The 21,764-nt window shown below is 40.2% G+C and overlaps 1 protein-coding gene across 1 annotated transcript in view; it reads left to right on the forward strand.

Annotated features, from left to right (window-relative positions):
- Positions 1-563: 563 nt before the first annotated feature.
- The window catches only part of SPOCK1 (SPARC (osteonectin), cwcv and kazal like domains proteoglycan 1), a 264,194-nt gene continuing 242,993 nt past the window's right edge, over positions 564-21,764 (forward strand). The window contains exons 1-2 of the mRNA XM_063168721.1: positions 564-838; positions 1,216-1,383. Coding sequence (XP_063024791.1) covers positions 1,216-1,383 — 168 coding nt within the window. The 5' untranslated portion in view covers positions 564-838. The remainder of the gene's footprint in view (positions 839-1,215; positions 1,384-21,764) is intronic.

A 21,764-nucleotide genomic window follows, 5' to 3' on the forward strand; every position in this document is an offset into this window, starting at 1 on the left:
CCTTCCCAAGATTCCTTACAGATCTCCTTCTCAGGGTTGGTTACAGCTCTCCTCTCCAGGTATCCTCACAGTCACCCTTCCCCAGGTTTCACTGAATCACCGAATTGTTTGGATTGGAAGTGACCTCTGGAGATCACCCAGCCCAACTCCAATGCCGGGGCAGGGTCACCTGGAGCAGGTGACACAGGACCGTGTCCAGATGGGCTTTTAATGTCTCCATACAGGGGCACTGCACGTCCTCCCTGGGCAGCCCGTTCCAAGCACCCTCCACCTGAAGTTCTTCCTCATGTTCAGGTGAAACTTGCGTTTAATCTATGGCCATTGCGCCTTGTCTTGTCTCTGGGCATCACCGAAAAGAATCCACCATCCGCCTCTTGCTTTGCGGTATTTAAACGCCGACTCTTGTTTGTGTTTAACGCCCCCCGCACCTCACGGGCCCCGCGGCCCGGCCCGGCCCGGCCCTGCGGCGGCGCTGCCCGCGCTCCGCCCCTGCGCTGCAGCGCGCCCCGCGCCCGCCAGGGGGAGCCAGGCCGCGGCCGCGCCCGCCCCGCGCGCACCCGCAACACGGACACGGCGGGCTCGGGACGCGCCACGGGCAGCGGCTCCGCGCGGGCTCCGACACACAGGCACACAGACAGACACACACACAGACAGACAGAGAGACAGACAGCGGCACCGCCACAGCACAGACACAGACACAGAGCGCAGCGGCACCGCGGCACCGCACGCAGCTCAGCGGCACCGCGCCGGGCTCGGGCGCAGCGCAGCGCGGCACCGGCAGCGGGAGGAGGACGGGCGGCGCACGGTGCTGGAGCCCGGCCGGCGGCACTGCCCGGAGGTAGGAGCTGCCTCTCCGCCCTGGCAGCCAAACTTCGCGGAGCCAGCGCGGGCTGCGCCCGCGGGGGGCTTGGCTGCGGTTCCGAACCGCTGCTGTCCCCTGGCTGCTCCCCGCCCGGCCCCAGCGGCCCGGTTTGTTTTTATTGTTGTTATTATTGTTGTTGTCATTACTGTTGTTACTGATGCTGTTCCCCGCCCCTCCGGGCTGGGCCGGGGTACGGCGGGTCTCGGCGGAGCCGGCAGCTCCGCAGGCAGAAGTTGGCGAGGGCCGTGAGGGGCGAGTGGCCCCGAGTTGGGTCCCCTCAGAAGTTGGGTGCCCGAGGAGCCGGGGCTGCCCCGCTGCCCCCGGCGCTCCTCGTTCCGCTCCTCTCGTTGCAGATGTCGGGGGTGCTGGTGATCGCTGCCTGGTGCTTCCTGCAAGTGGAGAGCCGGCATCCTGAGATCATCACGAGTAACAGCAATCATGGCAATTTCCTGGACAACGACAAATGGCTGAGCACCGTCTCGCAGTACGATAAAGACAAGTACTGGAACAAATTCCGGGATGTGAGTACTTCTCGCTTTACCGCATGTTTCTCGTTCTGTTGTTGACCGTAGCATCCTTCCAGGGGGCTGCTGGCTGCCGAGAGCTGTGGGAAGAAGAGAAATGCAGCTTGGGCAACCGGTTGCTGCCTGTGTGAAGGATGCTCAGGGTTGTTTGGGAGCTGGACAGACAGTCGTGGCATTCTTGATTTACCCCATCGATTGGGGCAGCCTGGGCTCCGTGTCAGTCTCGCTGTTCTTATGGTCTTCGATTTTCCTCTGAGGAACTTTGAGTGAAGTTTCTTGTTCAGTGCTTACTGCTTAAGAGTCTGCTTAACTGAAAAATGATAGAATGGTGTGTGTGTAAGAAGGAATACTTACCAGTTCAAGCCACAAGGTGGTAAACAGCGAAGCTTTTTGTGCCTGCAGCTTTTGTGGAAAGGATTTTATTGTCAATTCTGCCTGTAGAGATCTTTGAGGCTGGTGTAGTGTTGGAGAAAGCAATGCTTTAGCTCTTTTTTTTTTTCCCTTTAGTCTGGAAAAAAAGGATATTTTCAAGATGTGTTATCTGTATAGAACAAATTAATTTCTTAAGCACAGAATTAATTCTAGACTTCCCCTAGTTTGAATACAATCATGTATTAAGTCAATAACAGCAGAAAGGGAAATACAACTTTTTAAATAGAAGTAATATTTAAGTAGTTCCTCTTACTTCTGCTGTCTGTACACTGAAGAAGCTTTTTTGGAGCACACAGAAAACCCTGCTTCAGTCTGCCCAAGACTGTGTGATGGAAGCTTTACTGATTGTGTTGATCATGAGCACAGAGAGGTTAAATGTTCTTTATTTTCTGGGATTTGTGCACCGTTGCCACAGTAAAATTCTAGGAAAGGGAAGACTAGAGCTGGCTAGCAGTTCTGGTAGTGCCCTTCTTTAAGAATTTGTTTATTTAGGAATCCTGATCTTTTACAGGATATTAACAAGTCAAACTTTTATGCTCTGCTTTTGTCTCTGCGATCCTAAAATTGGATCTGACTTTGCAAAGGGGAAGTCAAAGTATTGCAGTTAAATGTGGTGTGTCCCTGCTTAGCTTATTCTCCGTGTGTTTCTCTGTAGTTTTGGTCAACTCTGTGTGAGAAATGCTGCTCAGAATCTCAGCATAACAGAGTGTGGCCTTAGCAATGGTATCAATTAACAGCTGTCTTGGAGTGTGTCTTCACTTGCAGTCACTGATCACATCCGCCTGCTGGGACTGCTGAGTTCTTGTACAGAAAAGGGCATTCCACAGTAAAAATGGATTCTTAGATTTACCAGACTTCAAGGGAATCTTTGTAAATATCTGGTTTAGTCTTCTGGGGAACAGAGGTTGAGGATTTCACTTGTTAATTTCTACATCCCACTCGACGTGAGAATTGACCAGCATTTGAAAATGGTAAATTGAATGAAATTGACACATTAATCTGACAACACTTCTAACTAGAGACAGATTTGTAGCAAGCAAGCTTTCAACAGTCTCCTTCCAAATGATGGCCTCATGTTAATCACAAGGCCTAAAGGTTTTATTTAAATTGATGTAATTTTTGTTTTCTGCTTCCCTCTTTCTTTTCTCTTTAAAACTGGAGTCCTTGCAACTTCTTTTCTTGTCCCTTTTTCCAAGACACAGTCTCACGAGTCCAGAGAAACTATTCCTCTCCTTGTGGAAAATATTAATGAATACCTTTCATATTTTAAGATTTCACAGCTAAGAATGCTTTTTTAGACCTTCTGAAAATGCTAAAAAACCCCATAAAGCCTCAAAACTCTTTTATGTAGGCAGAATAATTCTATGGAAAAATAAAACCAACCTTAACCAGTAGTCTACCAAGCAAAAGCAGTAACACAAAGTTCATCAAAGCTTAGGTATCTTTCCATCTGTCCATCTTAATGGTTCTATTGAATTACTTCAAAACTAGCATTTTACATATGATTATTCATGAAACCTTTTATGGAGCAAATTAGCAGAGGCTAGTAATCATCTCCTACTAAGCCTTTTCCAAAAAGAAAACATAAAAGGCTTACATATGTAATTAAGTTCTTAATTACTTGTCTTCAACCAGATTGATTTACTGGATCATAATATTCCATCAGAGCTTCTGTGCCCACAGGTGAAGACATGCATAGGTAGAGTTGCTGCCAGCATAGCAGTACAACAATGACAGCACAATTCTTGCATGAAGAAATGTGGTTAGAAGAAATCTGGTCCTTACTTAATGGCTGTGCTGTTGGGGGTAGTTTTTAAAAATATTTATTAAAACATTTCTTAAAAGGCTGCCCAGTGAGATGCATCATAAGAGTATTAATTGCTGTGGATGGACTAGATCAGCATTTTGTGGATATGTGTTATTTCTAGGAAAATTATCTTCCTTCTTCCCCTCTTTGCCAAACTAATAAACGAATTTTATAGACACCATGTCTACATGAGGTTCTCAGTGTAGGCTTTGCACAGGAGGCTGGAGTGCAGAAATGGTGTTGCTGTTAAACTTTCTTGGATCTGACACTGCAGTCACTCCAGGGCAGAAGCCTTGTACCTCGTAAATCAGCAGAGGCAAGGTTGCAGTAATTAGCACAATTACCCTTAGCTGCTCTCTGAAATTTATGTCATGTTATATAAACATATTTGCACAAATATTTGCATGAATATGCCCTTCTGGATGGTGGGGAAAAACACTGAAGGTGTGGAGCTGAGATTTGATGCTCGAAGCTCTCAGTGGGTGTGGCCACTTTATGTGCATCAGCAGAAACATCTGCACACACAGATGTGCATATAAATCTGTCATAATGTTGCAGTACTGGGAGGGTTGTTTACCCAGATGATGTGAATTGAATACAAAATTTTAAATTAAGCATTTCTCAACATTTTCAGTTATTTTCAAAATTAATTGGTTGGTCAGCCTTATTGAGCTATGGGCCAATATGGCCTAATTTGAGGAGAAACTAATGATTGATTTTTTTTTTGTGTGTGTGACCCATATTTCTTTTGGGCAAAGGCAGAAGGGTAGTTGCACTTATTGTCTCAGCAGTCACTACTTTTGTGTGAAAAGAAGGCACAGAAGTACACCTAATTTGAAATCTGCATTACAGCTACAGAATCATGTTAAGTTTTTAAATGTGACTGAATTCAATAGTGTGAAATGTGTCATCATTTTCCAAAGGCCTCAAGGGATGTGTCTAAAACAACAGTTTACAACACAATCTTTTCATGTGATTTGAACACAATTTCTTGGTTAAGTTCTCCATTAAAAAAAAACAAAAAAACAGCTGTGTGAGACCAGTGTGACTGATCTGTTGTGAAACATTTGCTGTTGAAAATCTTCTATATTTTACATCTTCCCAGCATCAATAACAGTGTAATGTCTGTGGGATTAATAAGTTTTCAGTGCAATCTAAACCTGCTACTCCAGTATGTCTTTCACCCCTTTTTCCTTGTCTGCCATGGACTTTGTGTGATACATGACAAAATCTTAAGTTTCATTTTACAGCTGGGGATAATAGTATTTTTCTTCCTCACAACTATATGTTTAAACTGTAAATGAGAAAGGACAGAGCTCAGAATCTGTGGTAATATGGAATTTATTATTCACCTAATCCATATATTGAATGTGGCTTGGTACATACTTAAGTAACTGACTAGTAAGTTTCTTAAAAATAAGAAGTAAATCAATGTAATTATTACTGGAAAAAGAAAAAAGTAAGCAAGATGCACTCTCTGGGGAGGACCTCCAGCTATTTCCCTTGTGCAGATCTGAGGCTTGGAAAAGCAGACATGAGGATTATGAAAGTCAAATTAGACCTTCTGATACCAAGAACCCAAATATGAAGGCCTCAATCTTTTGATCAAACCTGTGCAGAGGGACCCTTTGGCTTGAGAGGAGCTTCAGAATAGATTTGGTTGCTGAATGAATTCTTACAAGCCCTGGGATGTAAGAATATTCCCTTATTGTTATGGAATAAACATACATGTTGTTGTAACAGGTCACACTGCAGCATCTCATTGTGCTCATAGAGGCTTGGCACAGAAGGCACAGAATAAATGTCATTTTAGTGTTAGATCTGTCTTTAATCAAAATTATACGAACAGACTAATTCTATTACTTCTGCTTGGAGTTATGTCTATTACATTATTAATGCTTATATATAAAAAGGTAATAAGTTCAACTAGCCATGGATTAAACTGCAAAAAGGAAGAAGAAAGTTAAATGAACTAAGAGGATCTAGTATAAACCCCACAAGGAATTTCTATGAAGTTGAAAGCTAAGAATCTTGGCATGAACTCTGGTTTCAGTGCATGTTTATGCATGGCAGGCTGCCAGACCACGTTCTGAACATTAACTAAGCTGTTTCTCTAAATTTTATTGCTTACAGAGTTTCAGTTGAGGCTATCATGTTAAAACCTCCATGTATTTTATGCCTGGAGATGCTTTGAGACTGTGCAAACCTAAGAAGCAAGGAATGAAATGTCATCATCTGTGTGTACACGTTGCTCAGACTTGCTGGGGATAAATAGTTACACATAACTATTCCTGCTGAGGATGGCTATCAACAGGTTAGATAGATATTAGACTTCTGACACAAACCACTGAAGGGACAATTTTGTCAGGTATTAATGTACATCACCTTTCTGAGCCTGCAAATTCCTCCTCACACCTGATCAGAAGTGCAGTGTTAGGGGACAAAACAAATACAGGATTAGGAACTGGGGGATTTGTATTGTTCCAGCTTTGCCACTGATTTTTGTCATTTGGGCTGGCTCTTCACACTTCTTCACTGTGTTTGCCCTTGTTGGCTCTTACCATTTTCTGATTTTTTTAGCCCCAAATTAGAAGTGTGGTAGTGAAACTTGATAGCAGGGAGTTGGAGAACATGACCAGTACTGAGAAGGGTTTGAATACCAAGCAGGCAGAATTGGAGGACCTTGGGAACTCAGGTAATAGAAATGAAATGAAATTTAAAAGTACAAAGTGGAAGGTCATGGAATTGAGAGCTAACACAAATTTATTCTGGGTCCTGGCAGCTCAGCTTGAAATAGATGAGAGGGAAAGCCTGTGTACTTTCATTGATTTGCAGAGTTATTCTAAGTTGCAAAAGTAATGCTACTCTGAGGAGAGCAAATATATTGTAGGAATGCAGAAAATGAAAGATTTCTGCTTCTATTGAAGACATAAAAATGTACAATGTATAGAAGGGACCACTTAATTATGAATATTGTGAGTTCTTCTGATCAGTAAAATTAATGAAAGATTTTTATGGAGTTGTTGATCCAAAGGCCTTCCAGCATCATAGGAGAAAAGACCCTGTTTTGAAATAATATAATACATTCATTTACTCAAACAAAAGTCATTACAAAGAAGTTTATTTTCTTCAGAATGTTTATTGAGAAAAAGCCACAAAATCCAGCATTGTGTCAAGATTCTAAAGGTCTTGGATTTTTAGATCATGAGATTTAAAGCCCCTTGCTGGATATTGGCTTGCTCCTTATCCATGTAGTGTGGTGGAATCTTATCTATGACACCCAAATATCTCCTGCTCTGGTGGGATTTTTGAGATAAGAGGTCATTTCTGTAGATTGGGTTCGTTCTGCTGTTTCTTCCCTGCAAACACCTGCCTTCAATGGGTCTCACTACCAGATTTGATATTGCATTTTCTATTTTTTTTAATATTTTATTTAGGTCTACAGGAAGAATTAAGTATTTTTCTGCCGATAACTTGATCAACAGAACATATCTTTTTTTCTTTTTTACCTCAAATATAAGCACAAGTATTTCTGTGAAGCAGTTATTGGTACATTCAATACATACATTCCTGGAGAATCCATTCAGGTCCTGATAATTATTTGTAGTGAATTTAGTCATAAGGAAGGTTACAGTACTCTTGAAGAATATTTCCTGGCTGGGTAATGGATGTACCAAGTGGCTGGATTGTGACAGGGCACAGGTACCTCAGGCTGGCTTCCCAGGAGATTGTCATTGCAAGCCCACCTTGAGATTTAATTGAAGGTGAAGACTGTGTGTGTGTATTCCAGTGGATCTGCAGTACAACAGAGTTGAAATGTGATTTATAAGCCTACCCAGGCACTCCTAGCATAGGTTGTCTCTTGGAGCAATTCTTACTCAACAGGGGGACAAGGCTGGAATATAAATGTGATCAAAAAGTACAGCTGAGATGTACTTGCATGAAATTTAAAAGAATAGGAAAACATGAAACTGAATCTGTGCAAGTGTAATGCATAATCAGCTTCTTACAAGAGAGGAGATATGCTTTTTCAAAAAGCCCTTCTCTAACTTGACACTTTCCTTTTGCAGTGGACAAGGGGAAAAATAATGGCATTTATGTCAGAATAATTAACTTAAGGAAGGTACAGAGAGCCAGCTTTTTCTAATTAACTGACACTTATCCAGCTTCCCTAGGAATTACCTAAGACTCTAAAGTTAAGTAGGTCAGTACAAAACTAGGGTGTTAGTTTCTGTATTATGTTTCAAATTATAACTTTAATAGTTTCCTCACTGACAGAAGGGTTCTACAGACTGCAGTCACAAATCCTATCCCTACCATGAAATTCTGTGCTTTTAACGTTTTCTCCAACATGTTTTATGCATTTTTAGAGTAACCATTCTTGTATTATATTGCTTGCCCCTGTCCTGTCCTCACCCCAACCTCCTGGTGGATTTCTTTTCTACAGGGGCTTGTTTTATTCCAAATTCAAAATGTAATTTTGTCAGATTCCTGAGAAAGTCACAAAAGGGAAAAAGGAAAAATGCCACAAAAGTGAGCCATGTCTCAGTGTAATATCAAATGGGTGGATTGAAAATCATTATAGGAGGCTGAGTTCTGATGCTGGTTAGTGTAAGAGCTGCTATAAAGCTCAGGTGTCTGTGGGTAAATGATACTACTTTTATTTTAGATAAGTTGTCCAGGGTTAGGGTCCAGAAAAAAAAGTCCATTATTCTCAAGGGCCAAAAGGGTATTTATGATACCCTGTTTTGACCATCAGGGATACTGTCACCTCTTTTTTTGGGGGGTAGGGGAGATAGGGGATGGGATGGGGTTTCTCAGAAATTTTAACTATTTGCTTTATACTTATAATTTTAACCATGAGGCTAGAGATATGGAATTCCAGTCAGTGTGTCTTTATTGTGTGTGTGTTTTGAGGCTAAAATTCAAGCCTGTCTGAATTTAGGGTGGAGCAGCTGAGCTGCTTTTACAAGAAGTAGGACTTCATGAGGAAAGTGGAGCTCAAATATTACATCTGGGGTGTGAAAACCTATTTCTTTTAGATAGCATCTGCTTATGCAAGGACAGTTTGATTATTCCTTTCCTTATGTAACCAAAACTGAGATTTGTCCAAAGGAGATGTAGTGAACCCTTGGTTATATTGAAACTAGTTGTCAAAAATTGCCAAATTGTCAAAGACCTTAGTGAAGCTTGAGTTTGATTCTTGTATTGCTTATCTTCCTGTTCTCTTGGACAAAGATCCACAGTACATAACAGACCAGTTAGATTAAACAGTTCTCTTTGCCTTTTGGAGGACATTGTGGAATTGGAAAAGTCTGAAAGATCAGGTGTCTGGCTGGTAAATAGAAGAAGCTCCCTCAAAGTCCCTGGAAGAATCAAACTATCTGAAAATCAAAGATCTGTAGTCTACAAAGTACACATTTTATAGATTTCAACCAAAACAACAAAGCAGAATTGACACAGAGTAAAATTAAGGAGGTGCTGCTGCCTCCAGTGTGATTTTCTGTACTTCCACCACTTAACTCTTCCAGCTTTAGAAAGGGACTTGTTGCTGTGGAGTTACCAAGTGCTAACTCTGAGTAAGCAGTCTGTTATCAGCTAGATAACTCCAGCAGTTATCTTTGGGGGATTTGCTGTAGCAGGTTGGCAGCAAAAATTGAATTACACATTTGGACTGAGCAGCTAATGTCTAATGACTTTCAAGGCTAAGATATGATTCAAAATTCAGTTTACAGATAAATTGCTAAGCTACTCAATAGTGGCTTTGGCAGGGAGTAGATTGGTCTTTATCTGTCACTTCTGTGACTTGGCTTGTAATCCTGGGTAACAGAAAATCATTCTCATTAAATAGGTACATGGGGACTTCAATTAATTCTGTGATCTTAGCTGTCCTCTTAATGAACTTTGTGTCATAAATTTACTTCACTGATTGCTTTCTCCCAGGTAGATAGAAAAATAGTTTATTAAAATTTACTGTCAGAGTAACTCTTTTCAGATTAGTTTTTGAAAAAGGTTTCAATATATCACGGCTTACAGTTGAGTTCTGACTAGCACAGGGATTGATAGAGGTAAGTGATACTTGTCTGTCTCTGCGGGTTGCTTTGAAATTGTCTAATCAGAAAATTCAGCAGTGTACACAATTTCATTTGAAATTGCACAGCATAAATTTTGTGTGGTTTTTAGCTTGGACATCAGTCTTCATCCTTCTTTCCCTGCATTCCGTTGTCCCTTCAGAAGTTTATTCCAGCACTGTCTTCTAGTGTTGTGTAGTATCTTCTAGTGTTTGGCCCTTCTGGCTTTCTCTTCAAGTGGCAGCATTTAGAGAACTTGAACCTAGACAAAAGATTGAGGTAGAAAGGGAAAAGTAGCTGCAGTCATTGGAACTCAGTAGGGGGGATGCTTAAATGTTAGAGAATGGTAGAGAGGCTGAAAATTATACTTGTATGATTAAGAAGAAATTAGGCTAAGTTGTTTCTTCAAGGGAGTAGAAAACATTGCTGGTAGAATAGTGTTTCTGTGTGTACTAGGGGTGTTGAAGTTCTTGGCAGAATTTGATTACAACTGGTAAATATTTATAAAAATAATTTTGAGAGAATTCAGAATTCCCTGGCATTTCTTGGTGAATAACAACAGTGTTGCACTTTTGAACACTTTATTTCTAGAACAGCTCTGTCAGTCCTTCTGTCTGTGTACGTGTGCCAGTGCCCGCTCTGCTGCCAGAGCAGAGTGCAGCTCTGCCTCTTGCAGGGTTTGCCGAGGGTCCAGCAGAGGCAGCCGGGGCTGGAGCCGCTCAGAGCCCGGCCGTGCCTGTCCAGGGCTGGAGCATCTCAATGAACCGACCGTGCTTCCCGGTGCTGGAGCATCTCAGGGGCCCGGCCGTGCTGCCCGGAGCTGTCCGGTGCTGGAGCATCTCAATGAGCTGGCTGTGCTGCCCGGCGCTGGAGCATCTCAATGAACAGGCTGTGCTGCCCGGAGCTGTCCAGTGCTGGAGCATCTCAATGAACAGGCTGTGCTGTCCGGAGCTGTCCAGTGCTGGAGCATCTCAATGAACAGGCTGTGCTGTCCGGAGCTGTCCAGTGCTGGAGCCGCTCAGAGGACCAAGCTGGGCAGTGCGAGTTGAGGACCCTTCCTCTCACTTGAAAATCCTGAATCTTTTTGTGTCATCCCGTACTACATGGGAAAGCACTTTTCTGACATGGTTAAGCACATGGGGATGTATTCTAGATTAGACAGATGTGAAAGCAGAGGATAAAGCTGGTTCAGAGTTATCCATCAAGCTAATGCCAGATATAACAACAATATTTATGTCGTGCAAGTCCCAGGACAGTGCTCTTCTGCAGAGCGATGAACTGTGCTGGAATACAGAAAGACAAAGCTTAACAGGTCTGTGTGGATATATGTGCCACTATCTGACAGCAGTGTTTATTGGCCCAGATTCATTTCTTGTTTGATAACATTAACTTCACTCAAGGTATATAAGGGATAAATTTTGTTCCCTTTTTTTTTAAAAAGTAACGTCAGGGTAAGCAATCTTTTATGCTAGCTAAATGTTATTTATTATTTATTTAACACTAGGTGAATAGCATATTGGAGAGGGACTAGGTATTTCCTGTTAAAGCAGAGGTATTAGGCAGAGTGGATTTCCTGTGTTTATCTAATTTTTATATTAAACTACATCTAGTGAAACTCTTGAGGCTCAGGTCTTTTACATCTACTGATCTTTTTAAAACTTGTCTAAAAAAACCCCTGTTTTAATAAAAGTACGCTGGAGTGCTGCATTCAGTGGGGATATCTATAAACATATGATAATCAGTGGTTTAAATACAGAATTGTATGCAGTATTCCTTAAGCATAACCATGAATCTCTACATTATGGTTCACTCAGGACAGCAGCATCCAAAAGGAAATTATGCCACATTTAATTAGAATAAATATAAACTGCTAAAATACTGCATACTGTCAGTTATGTGTAGAACTGCAGTTATGCAGCATGAAGGAAGCTGGTAAACCAGATATATTTGCTCATAAGGAAGGATATGGTGATTCACATCAGTGACCACAGATTTATTAGTCTCTTCATGCTTGTATAACAAAGTTAAGTTGAATATAACAAGACACTTAAGGGTTTGTTTTCATTGGAATATGAGGCAAGATGGACTGAAATGAGGATTCTTCTGTGACACAAATGTCTGGTTTTATATTTAGTCTCCTTTTTATAAAGCCTTTGTCTCTTCTGATGAAGTGCTTTCTTTCTTATGAATGTGTCTTATCTTAATAAGTTAAAAAGCTCAGCAGAGCAAAGGTTTTGTGACTTGTAATGAACTTATAACCTGAGATGAAATGTAATCCTTTTCCCCTGGAGACAGTGCTGTTGCAGATTGTGAGCAAGCATTTCCTATCCGTGTGCACTGCCTGCAAAAGAGAAAAGAAGACTGAACACGAGTACAAGGAACTTTAATGGATATAGATCAACAATTTTTGAGCATTCACAAAAAGCTACTATAAACTATTTTAGAACCGTGATAAAATATATTGAAACTTCCCCTTGTAAAGTAACATATGGCATCACAAATAGTCCTATCTCAGTATGTAAAGGAAAAAGAAATCCAAACAACTTCTTATGGGCCATATTTTGCTATCAGTATTTTTTTAAGTAACTTCACAACCTTAGCATCAGTTTCTGTTGAGATACTGCATCCACACTTTAATGGCAGACTATGTCCCTGTGTAATCAAGAACGAGCAATATTCTATTACAGCAGGGCAATGCACAAATACAGACAGATGTGGCATGTGCTGCAGTTTCCATTAGCAAAAAAAGAAGCTGCAAATAGGAAGCAATTTTGAAACCTGCCACCATAATTGCAAACCCATTACTGATCTATCAGGGATGGTGCAGCTGATGTGTTCCCTCCAGAATGACACAGAGTTGTCTATAAAATCTGAACTCACTAAGGAGAGATGTGGATATAAAATAAGATGCCATAAGATCCTTAAGGCATGGCTGATTTTAAAGCTGAAGCTCTCTGAAATTAGGAATTACTGAAACAGCGATGATGGAATAAATGTGTTTTCTTCAGTTATTTCTATAAGTGCAAGGAAATAAATAAAATTTAAAAAAAAAAAAAAAAAAAAGAAACCAAACAAAAGGCCTCCTAATACAAAAAAAATCCCAAAGTCTCAAAGCATACAATTTGTGTCAGAGGCAAATGAATGCTGCATGATTTAGTGGATCCAGAGAGAGGAGTCATGACTGAAATGGAGACATGGTCCATTATGTGAGAAACCATGTCTGGAACAATCTTTACTAAAGCCCAGTGATTTCTCCTCATGGAAAATAATTGGCAGAAAGTGGAAATAAGAACATGACATGTATCTGTATGTATAGCAGGTAATGAATCTATAAACACAGAGAGAATGGGAAAAAGGTAGATGAGGAAAACCATGTTTCATTTCATTCCAAGGAATTCCAAAATGACACTTTGATGATGGTGTTAGGGTTAGAGGGAGAGGAGAACAGGAAGGGATTAAGGAAGGATGCAGCTGAGAATTGTTTACCTACTGAGCAGCATCCTGGTGACCCTGACTTGGGCAGCAAAGAGTTCTTGTGAGCAAAGCTGCTGGCAAGCCCCATTTCAGATGTGTGTGTGATTCTGCACAGTTTTAAGCTTGTCTTGATGACTGTACACAATACATTTTGGACTCTGAGTAATCACCAATGGCTGATTGCCAGATGAGGAGCTCTGAACATCTGCCTTTCTGTGGTCTTCCTGCTGTGGGACGTGTGTGGTGGGTGGTATTGCTTTTCATTTGAGATGAACAATGAAGATGCATGGCAGAAAGAATATATGCACTTTAATCACTTTTTTTTCCTTGCAATGTAGTTGTGGGTATTTGTAGCATTCATAATTAGCCGAGGAACAGATGGTAAAAGCTTGGTTTAAAACAGAGCATCCATTGAGTGATCATGTGCTGCTGCAAGCTTATTTTGGAAGAAGTTTGCTCTGTTAGATGATGCTCCAATACAGTGGTGCAGGAGTAAAGTAGGAAGATAATTTCTAACAGTTGGTGTAATTTAGTGTGTAGGACATGGAAAACATTTAAACTTATAAAATATCTCCTGGATGGTCATGTCCTGTGCTTCAAAAGGATCATTTCAACCTTTACTGTTCTGCAAACCTGAAATCTGTTATGTGTGAATTTATGTGTAGGGCAAGTACAGCAAAATGTCCCTATCTCCCCCTTTCCCTGTCCTATATCTGCACAGCAGGGAACAATTCAGTTGTTCTGTGCTCAAATTTCAGTAACTTTTGTACTGTACCTTAATCAAAAAACACCCCCAACAAAACAAATCAAAAAACCCTGGATATATATTTCACTTGTGTGCTTCCAACATGAACATGGTGCTGCAATTTTTCAAAGCTGGAAAACATGAGAGAATTTTGTCAGCATTTCACCATGACACTTGTTTCACATAGAAAGCCAGAGGGCAAAACAAAGTGGTTTCTTTTGGTCCATGTAATCTTTTTAGAAGGCAGTGGTAGCCCGGCAGGCACAATCACTGAGATATGTATGAGGTAATGTTGGAAATGATGAGATTCTGGATGTAAAGCCTGATTGATTAGTTGCGTGATTCCATGTTCTAAATTCAAAACTTAGAAATATTTGATTTTAAGGAGAGGTAGGAGCAAGGAGAAGGTTGCTGAAGAGAAAAATAAGCTAAATCTGTTTTTCATTGATAAAGTAGAAATATGGGATTCTCCATCCCAAAGGAGCTGAATGGATTATTGCAATCATCCAATCTAGTCGAGATCACATTTTCTTTTTTGCTTTTATCTTTTCTTAAAAAAAGATAAATGAACCCATGTTGAGATATTTATCTCTATGAGATGACCTGTATCTACCTTCAAGTCACAATGAACTGGATATTCTCTTTCTCTGTGAAACTGTATCACTCTTTCTCCCTGGAGACTCTATGGATGCAGATAAAAAATATTTCTGTGAGAACAGTAGTGCCATTCCCTCTATGTATGTAATATTTTGGAGAATATCTGTAATAGCCAATGAAATTATCTTTGATAGTGCCTATTTTTCTCCAGATGCTGAGCTGTAAATTTAAATATCTTTTGAGCTGTGTTTTCTTTTTCTTTTGTGAACTCCCTATATCTCCTCACAGAAAATAGTTCACAGAATATGGTAGTTTTGTGTTTGTCTATAGATGATTGTGCAAAAGCTGAGAGTTCACTGGGGCCTGTCATCTTTCCAAGTACTGCTGACCAGTATAAATTTTAAAATACAAATAATTAATCTTTATCTCCAATTGACGTGGTCAGTAGTAGAACTGAATTAAAACAACCATGTCAATATGGGGTTTTTTTGTGTTGAAAATCTCTCTGTCTTCTGCTCTTGTTAAGAGTAGTTTTCTCAGACTATAGACAAATTTCAGCTAAGTTTATTGAAAGAGCAGCACTGTCACAGGATTTGACTGTTCCTGGGACTCTCTTTTCTTCTGCAGATCCCATAAAACCAGTTCAGGTTCAGAAATAGCTTTTTCTAAGTTAGCTGAAGTATTTTCCCTTTCGGGATTACCAAAATAGTCACAACATCTTAGCATTCAGTTACAAGAGCTACAAAAGCAATATAATTTCAGTTGCCCCATAGCAGAATTAAGCCCAAACTGTTTGTAACTTTAGTCAGAAATGGTTCCTTCACCAAGAATTTCCAGAATCTATTGACTTATTACAGCCACTTGAGCCAACAGGCCCATGAGTTGTAGGAACTTTGCCCAGTAGAGCTCTGCTTTCTCCCTTGTTTTTGAAGCTTTCAGTGGATTTTTTAAGATGCCATTCCTCATAGTGATTGCTGAACACCACCTCAATGGCTCTTAGTTGCATGTTAATAGCTTCAGAAGATGCTTAATTGCTGAAAGTATAGAATAGATAAAATGCCATATCCATCACCCAGGGTCTGCAGTGACTGCAGCTGTGCTGCTCCAGCTGCCTTCAGGAGCTGAGGAATTACATGGTGTTCCCCATAATGACAGGGCTTACAGCTACCTGCTGGGCTGGGAATTGTTCCTCACAGCTCAGACTGTTACTTGCACTAACATGACTGTGCAAAAAGCTGAGGAGGAAATCCAGGCCACCTAATCCCCTCCCCTAGTGCCACCAGCAGCCCAGTACTTAGGGCTGTGAGTTGAGTGGATGGTTTGAGAAAGTGTGGGGGATGTTCCTCAGGAATGTACAGAGTGGGAGAAGACTTTTGTTTTGAAAAAGATCATTAAGTGACTGCTCAGCAACACAACATGAAAAATGTGCTTGGTATGGTGAAAATCTGTGAAATCCAACAACAGGGAGTAAACATCTTGTTAACAACTGGGAGGAGTGACAGGAGGGAAAACACAAAAGGAATTTCATAAAACAAATTTTAATTTGCTGCCTATGGAGTGTTTCTTTCTGGGGAAAGGCAGAATGCAAGTTGTTGCTCACTTTTGTCCAAAACACTGTTTATAGAGTGAATTCCTGATTTGGGGGCACTCCTGCCTTTCTGAACTTTCTAACAAGTGCAGTGTTAAATCAAGCCATGGAAGATTTGCACCCTGCTGTGATCATGCAGCTCCTTCTCCTCCCTCCTCCTTTCCATATGTCAGCAGCAGTGCTCAGCCTTTGCCTGCCCACCCTTCCTGAGCACTGCAAATCCTTTTTGCTGGGCCTGTACACAGAGCCCACAGAGGGAGGAGATGGTTGGTGACTTCCTTTGTATTCCTGCATTGAACACAGCAACTACCCCTCCATGTCTGCCAGTTCATCACTCCTTGTAAATCTGACACTGATTTCACTTCTGTGCTTAGTTAAGAGCACTTCTTTTATCCTTTGCTTTCACAGTACACAAATAGCAAATGCTGGAACGCTGTGGGAATAGCTCCTCCTTCATTTCAGCCTCATCACTTCTGTTACATAAATGGTTTTATTTTTATTTTCAGCTTCCACTTGCTGAAAATCAAAGCAACATATATGGATTTTTAATCTCTACAGTCTTGTTTTTACCCTACTGAATAGGAGAAAAATAAGTCTGTTTTTCAGAGATAGACCTTGGATCATGCTTCACAGTTTCATGACAAATTCCCAAAAGTGAAGCAGTAGGAGCTGTCACTGTAATTTTGGAAAATAAAAACAATAAGAAAATGCCAAACTAAAAGTCATGTCCAACCTCACTTTACAAATGAAATGACAAACTACCAGCCAGAGTTAAAAAGAATATCCAATATCCACAGGCTGTGCTTTTATCCCTGTAGCACTGGCAGGGCTCCTAGATTGGTGCCTGGGAGAGTGTTGATAATTGGCCAGGGTAGGGCTGCCCATAAGTGGGAGAGGCCACTCAACCATTTGGCACTTGTGGCAATTTTATGCCAAGAGAGCCCTGAGATTTCTGTGAGTCTGCAGCAAGCGGGATGACTGCTCTGGAAGAGGAATCCTAATGTGCTTGAGATCTCTGTGGAAGGGATCCACTAGCATTTTGAGATGTTCTGGCACCATGAAGCACTGATATCCCTATTACTGAGATTCTGAGGGCAAAAAAGGCTGAGTTTAAGAAAAAATTAAAAATCATCCAACCCAGATTAAAACTGTCTCTGGCAGTTTGTTTGTATGAAAATTTTTCACACACTTATTTACAATTACACAAAGTATTGTTTAAGATTCACAGTTTTATGCCTAAATGTAAACCTGTTTAGATACGTTTTACTGTTTATTCTCAGAGAAAAATCTGAAGCATTTTCTGCCAAACCTGTATGCACATTTTATAAAGAAGTCATCTATAGAATGAATTTACCTTGTTTTATAAGAGCTTCTTTGTCAACAAAGATATATTCATAAGCAAAGAGGCAGCTTTTTACTGTTCTCCTTGCTATCAACTAGAGTAGAAATGTTCTATGATTCTATGATGTTGTTATAGTTCTGTTCAGAAATAGCTGATATTCCATCTGCTCCTCTGCTGTATTTTGCAGTGAGTTAAGCTGTGTAGGATTCCCTTAAAACATGTTGAACTCTCCCATGGAAATAATAGACTGTGATAACAGAGGCCAAACTTTCATGATTTCTGGAGTTATGAATTTTAATGTGATACTAGAGCTGAAAAGAGTCTTTGAGAAAGAAAAAAATGATGTTTCCTTATCTCCATTTTGAAGTGTCATGTAGAGAAAGTAAAAATAATTAAGTGCCCTTCATTTTTTCCTTCTGGTGACCAGCTTTCTGACTTTTATCCATTTGGTGACTATTTTAGCCTCAGGCTAAGTCCCTGAAAACCAGATAGAATATCTTCCTGCCTCACACAAGGTTAAGTCAGTATTTCTGAAAGGGCTGTTACTAGTATAGATTATCCTTCAGGCAGTGCTCTCTCCCTTTGGAAACTCTGCACTGACATTTAAAATCCTGTATTTGACATATTCATCAACAATATAGGGATAGGTGATGTGCTTCCTGAAAGAGATTTAGTTATAAAATATTTTGGTTCATGTGCTGGATAAAGAGATGTCAGTTGAATTAAAGCATCTCAGATTTTCAAAATAGGTTCTTTCTGTTCTTTAAGGCTTCCTGCTTTGTCTCCAGGTTCCCAGGAACCCTCCTACTCTTATTTATCTCTGAAGTTGATTTTAAGCAAGAACTCAGCTCTCAAGGAAAGAAAACATTTTAATGGGTTTCTCATAATAATGTTGCTAGTAAGGCATGCTTAAAAATAAACTGCTTCTCTCCTTCCCTCCCTTCTGGAGTGAGCTGAGAGGACAACAGCCAAATCATCTCTCTGAGTCATGCAAACTGCTGTCATTGCTTGATGTAAAGATGAACTAAAAAGCTGTCATTTGCTTGAGAATATTTTTATACTTGACTCACTTATCTAGTGAAGGGGAGAATTTTTGTTAGTTTTGTTTTTTAATCTTTTTGCCTCCTTTTACATGGAAAATTACAATGAAGCCGTTTGTCATTGTAATAGCTGTAAACTCTGCTACTAAAAAAGCCTGACAGAAATCTTCCACCTCAGAGCATCTGTCAGTCTGAAAGTGTGGCTTTTTTACAGTTGTACCCAAGCTCTGTGAGGCCCTGTGCAAACGGACCCTTCCTTCAAAGGGTTTGTGCAAACACCTTCTGCCCAGCTGGGTGCTGCCTGAAATGATTCACTCATCTCTGGACTGTCCATGCTCTGCCCCTGATGTTGATCCTCAGGTTCATGTGGTTTTGCTTTTGCTTTCACTTTCCCACCTCCATCTCTCATTCTCTCTTGGTTTATCTTGCTCTATCTCTTGTAGTTGACTCTGTAGCACCTTCTACTCTTTCTTTACTCTGTCATCTCCTTTGTCCATCATCTTTCTTTTTTCCTAGTGTTAATCTTTCTCCCCTCTTATTATATTAGATATCTGTGGGGGCATAGAATGTAAGAAAATAAAGATGGTGCAGAAGGTAATCTCACACTTGAGGAGTTACAGCTGTACTAATCACCAAAGATTAGGAGCAGGCCTGCCCTTAACAGGCCACAGCTGTGTCCAGTAAGGATGAGTGCTATAAAAGAGTGGGTTAGCTGGGTGAGGAGAGAGTTGGAATTTGTTTGTTGTGCTGTGAGGAAGAAGGAATCAGTGCTGCAAGGAGATGCCCATGAGAAATCTCCAAGAAGGTATGGGACTTTTGCAATAAGATTATAGTAGTTTTTTTAAAATATTTTCTTCCTTCAGATCCAAGTTCTTCTAAGTTCTGTGAGTTTGCTGCTAAATATTGTTAGTCAGTAAGTCATAGCAGAGCTGTTTTATTCAAACTAATGATGATGTGGTCAGTCTGATTTTCATCTTAAACCTGGCACACTGAAAACTGGTCCTTATGCCTGCCCAGCAGTCCCTGCCATCTGGGACTACAGGACTTGAAAGAGTGAAGTAGTGCTGAAAAATGATATAACCTTGGCAGAAGTGCAGAGGCTAATTCTGAGTCCTAATTTCTCTAGCAGTCTGTCTAGCTTGTAAATGCTAGCATTTATTTAAGCTCCCTAAACACAGTTTCACCAAAACGTGGAGTTTTTCAAATCTGTCTAGCTGGAAGAAAATCTCTACTTCCAGTTCAAGAGACTAGATAGGAGATGAAGATGCAGATTCCCTTCATTGCTGTGTCTACCATAAAACTTAACACTACTGACTAAAGGGCAATTATTATTTCAATATCCCTGAAACAAGTAATGGGTTTAATACATTTCTTACCTAAGGAATCTAATGCAAATCTCACATGAACTGGAGGACTTAGCTGTCCAGGTTTTGTGCTCTTAATGTTTTTTTTCTAGGACCCACATGAAAGCAAAGAGTCTCTTTGAAGTGTAATAATTTTGTAATCTATTACAGTTGATCTCAAAATATTAAAAGAAGTGAACAGTGATATTTCTGCTTCTGTAACACTACAGGATCATTTCTTTATACTCTGGAAGATGGAGTTTATGTCTCTTAAGCTTTGAGGCTAAGTCCAAGTACCACACTCTCCACTGTGACTTGCAGGCAGCACTATGATATTTTTTCCTCATTTTCCCCTAATCAGGACAAGCTTCTTTTCTGAGATGTATCTCTCTCCAAAGTTGGTTTGTATGTTTTGAATGCTTCTTTTGTTTTGGAATGTGTTGGATTTCAAGGGAAGTCATTTAGAGACACCAGATTAGAAAGATTTTGGATTCCTGAGAAAGTGGTGGATAGCTACCAGATCAGTACAATCTTTCCTGCAAGCCTAAAGCCTACCTAAGAACATTAAATTTTCTGGTAGACAGGAGATCATTAACAAGTGTAATTTTGTCTGTCATGCAAATAAATTGAACAGAGCCCCTTGAAACACCCATAAGGGATAAACACTAATGTAAAGCAGATATAGTCATTTAACATGGGAAATAAAGGTATTGTATAAAGCAAGTTGCATTATGTGAAAGAGCTATTTGAAACCTGGGGTTAATGTTTTATATTGAGTATTTACCATTTTATAGGTGCTAGAGAAATTAATTTAGTTTGTAAATGTCATGCTGTCTTTCAGGGAAATGGTAGCCTGACCATTATTATGTAAAATACCATGGAATTAAATTGCATTATTTTGATTGAGTCAATATAATGGTTAGCTAATTTCTCTGGCCAGCAGTACTAAGCAGACAGCATGGCTATGCTATGGTTTTGACACCTTGCTGCAAGCCTTGAACAAATTGTTGTTTTAATGAAGTGAAGTCCTCACCCTGATAAAGCTTTATCATGGTCAGATTGAAGATATTGCTTCAGCATATTTCAGAAATGCAGAATAATCTCCCACCTGCTTCTCTTATCTTCATGACAAACCATGGTTTCTACTTATCTGATCCCTTGTGTGTGTCAAAGCAGTTTCCCAGAGAGCCTGAGAAAATTAAGTGTGAGGAAAATCACTGCCTCTCTGAGCCCCTCTCCATTTTCTGAAAGATCTACTGAAATTGGTTGCATCCTTCCACTTTGCCTGCACACATACTGTGTAACCACAGGAATGAAAGTCAGTCATATTTCCAAAAATTTCAATGAATCTTTATTTTCACATTTGAGCTTAGCCCCAGTGCAACCAGCAGAGTTTTTGCAGACCCCAATAAGCTCTTCAAGCAATTGGCCTCCTCATACTTTGAAGTAAAAGAAATATATAACCTTTCCTTTCTTTTTTACTGGTTTTATCATCCAGCTGAGTACAAGTTATCTTTCTATTCAGTTGCCTTCTGACAATTTTGCTTATGATTCTTGTGTATGATACAATAAGGTGTAGCAATCTGTGACATCAACTGAAGTTTTATAACCAGATTCCTTGCAGCAGTCTCTTCAAATGCATCTACTTACCCATATTTCTTTCTGCATGGTACTTTCCTTGATGTGAGTAAATAGGAAAACTACAGGAGAAAAGGCTTGCTTTGGGAAGGAGGTGAGGAGAATGCCTTCCTTTCAAAGGAGTTTAAAATAAAGAAAACTGAATTCTGGTAGCTGTAACAAATATGTTAACTATCAGTTCTGTTAAATATTCACGCATTATGCTTAGAGTTGCCAAATCTGTAAATATTTAAGTAGGTGTTCAACTTTAAAGAATAATGATGAATTCAGTGAGCTGGTTTGCCTTCTCCAAATTAGAGTT

This window comes from Melospiza melodia, chromosome 14 (assembly GCF_035770615.1).
Source record: "Melospiza melodia melodia isolate bMelMel2 chromosome 14, bMelMel2.pri, whole genome shotgun sequence".
In the NCBI taxonomy this organism is placed as follows: Eukaryota; Metazoa; Chordata; class Aves; order Passeriformes; family Passerellidae; genus Melospiza; species Melospiza melodia.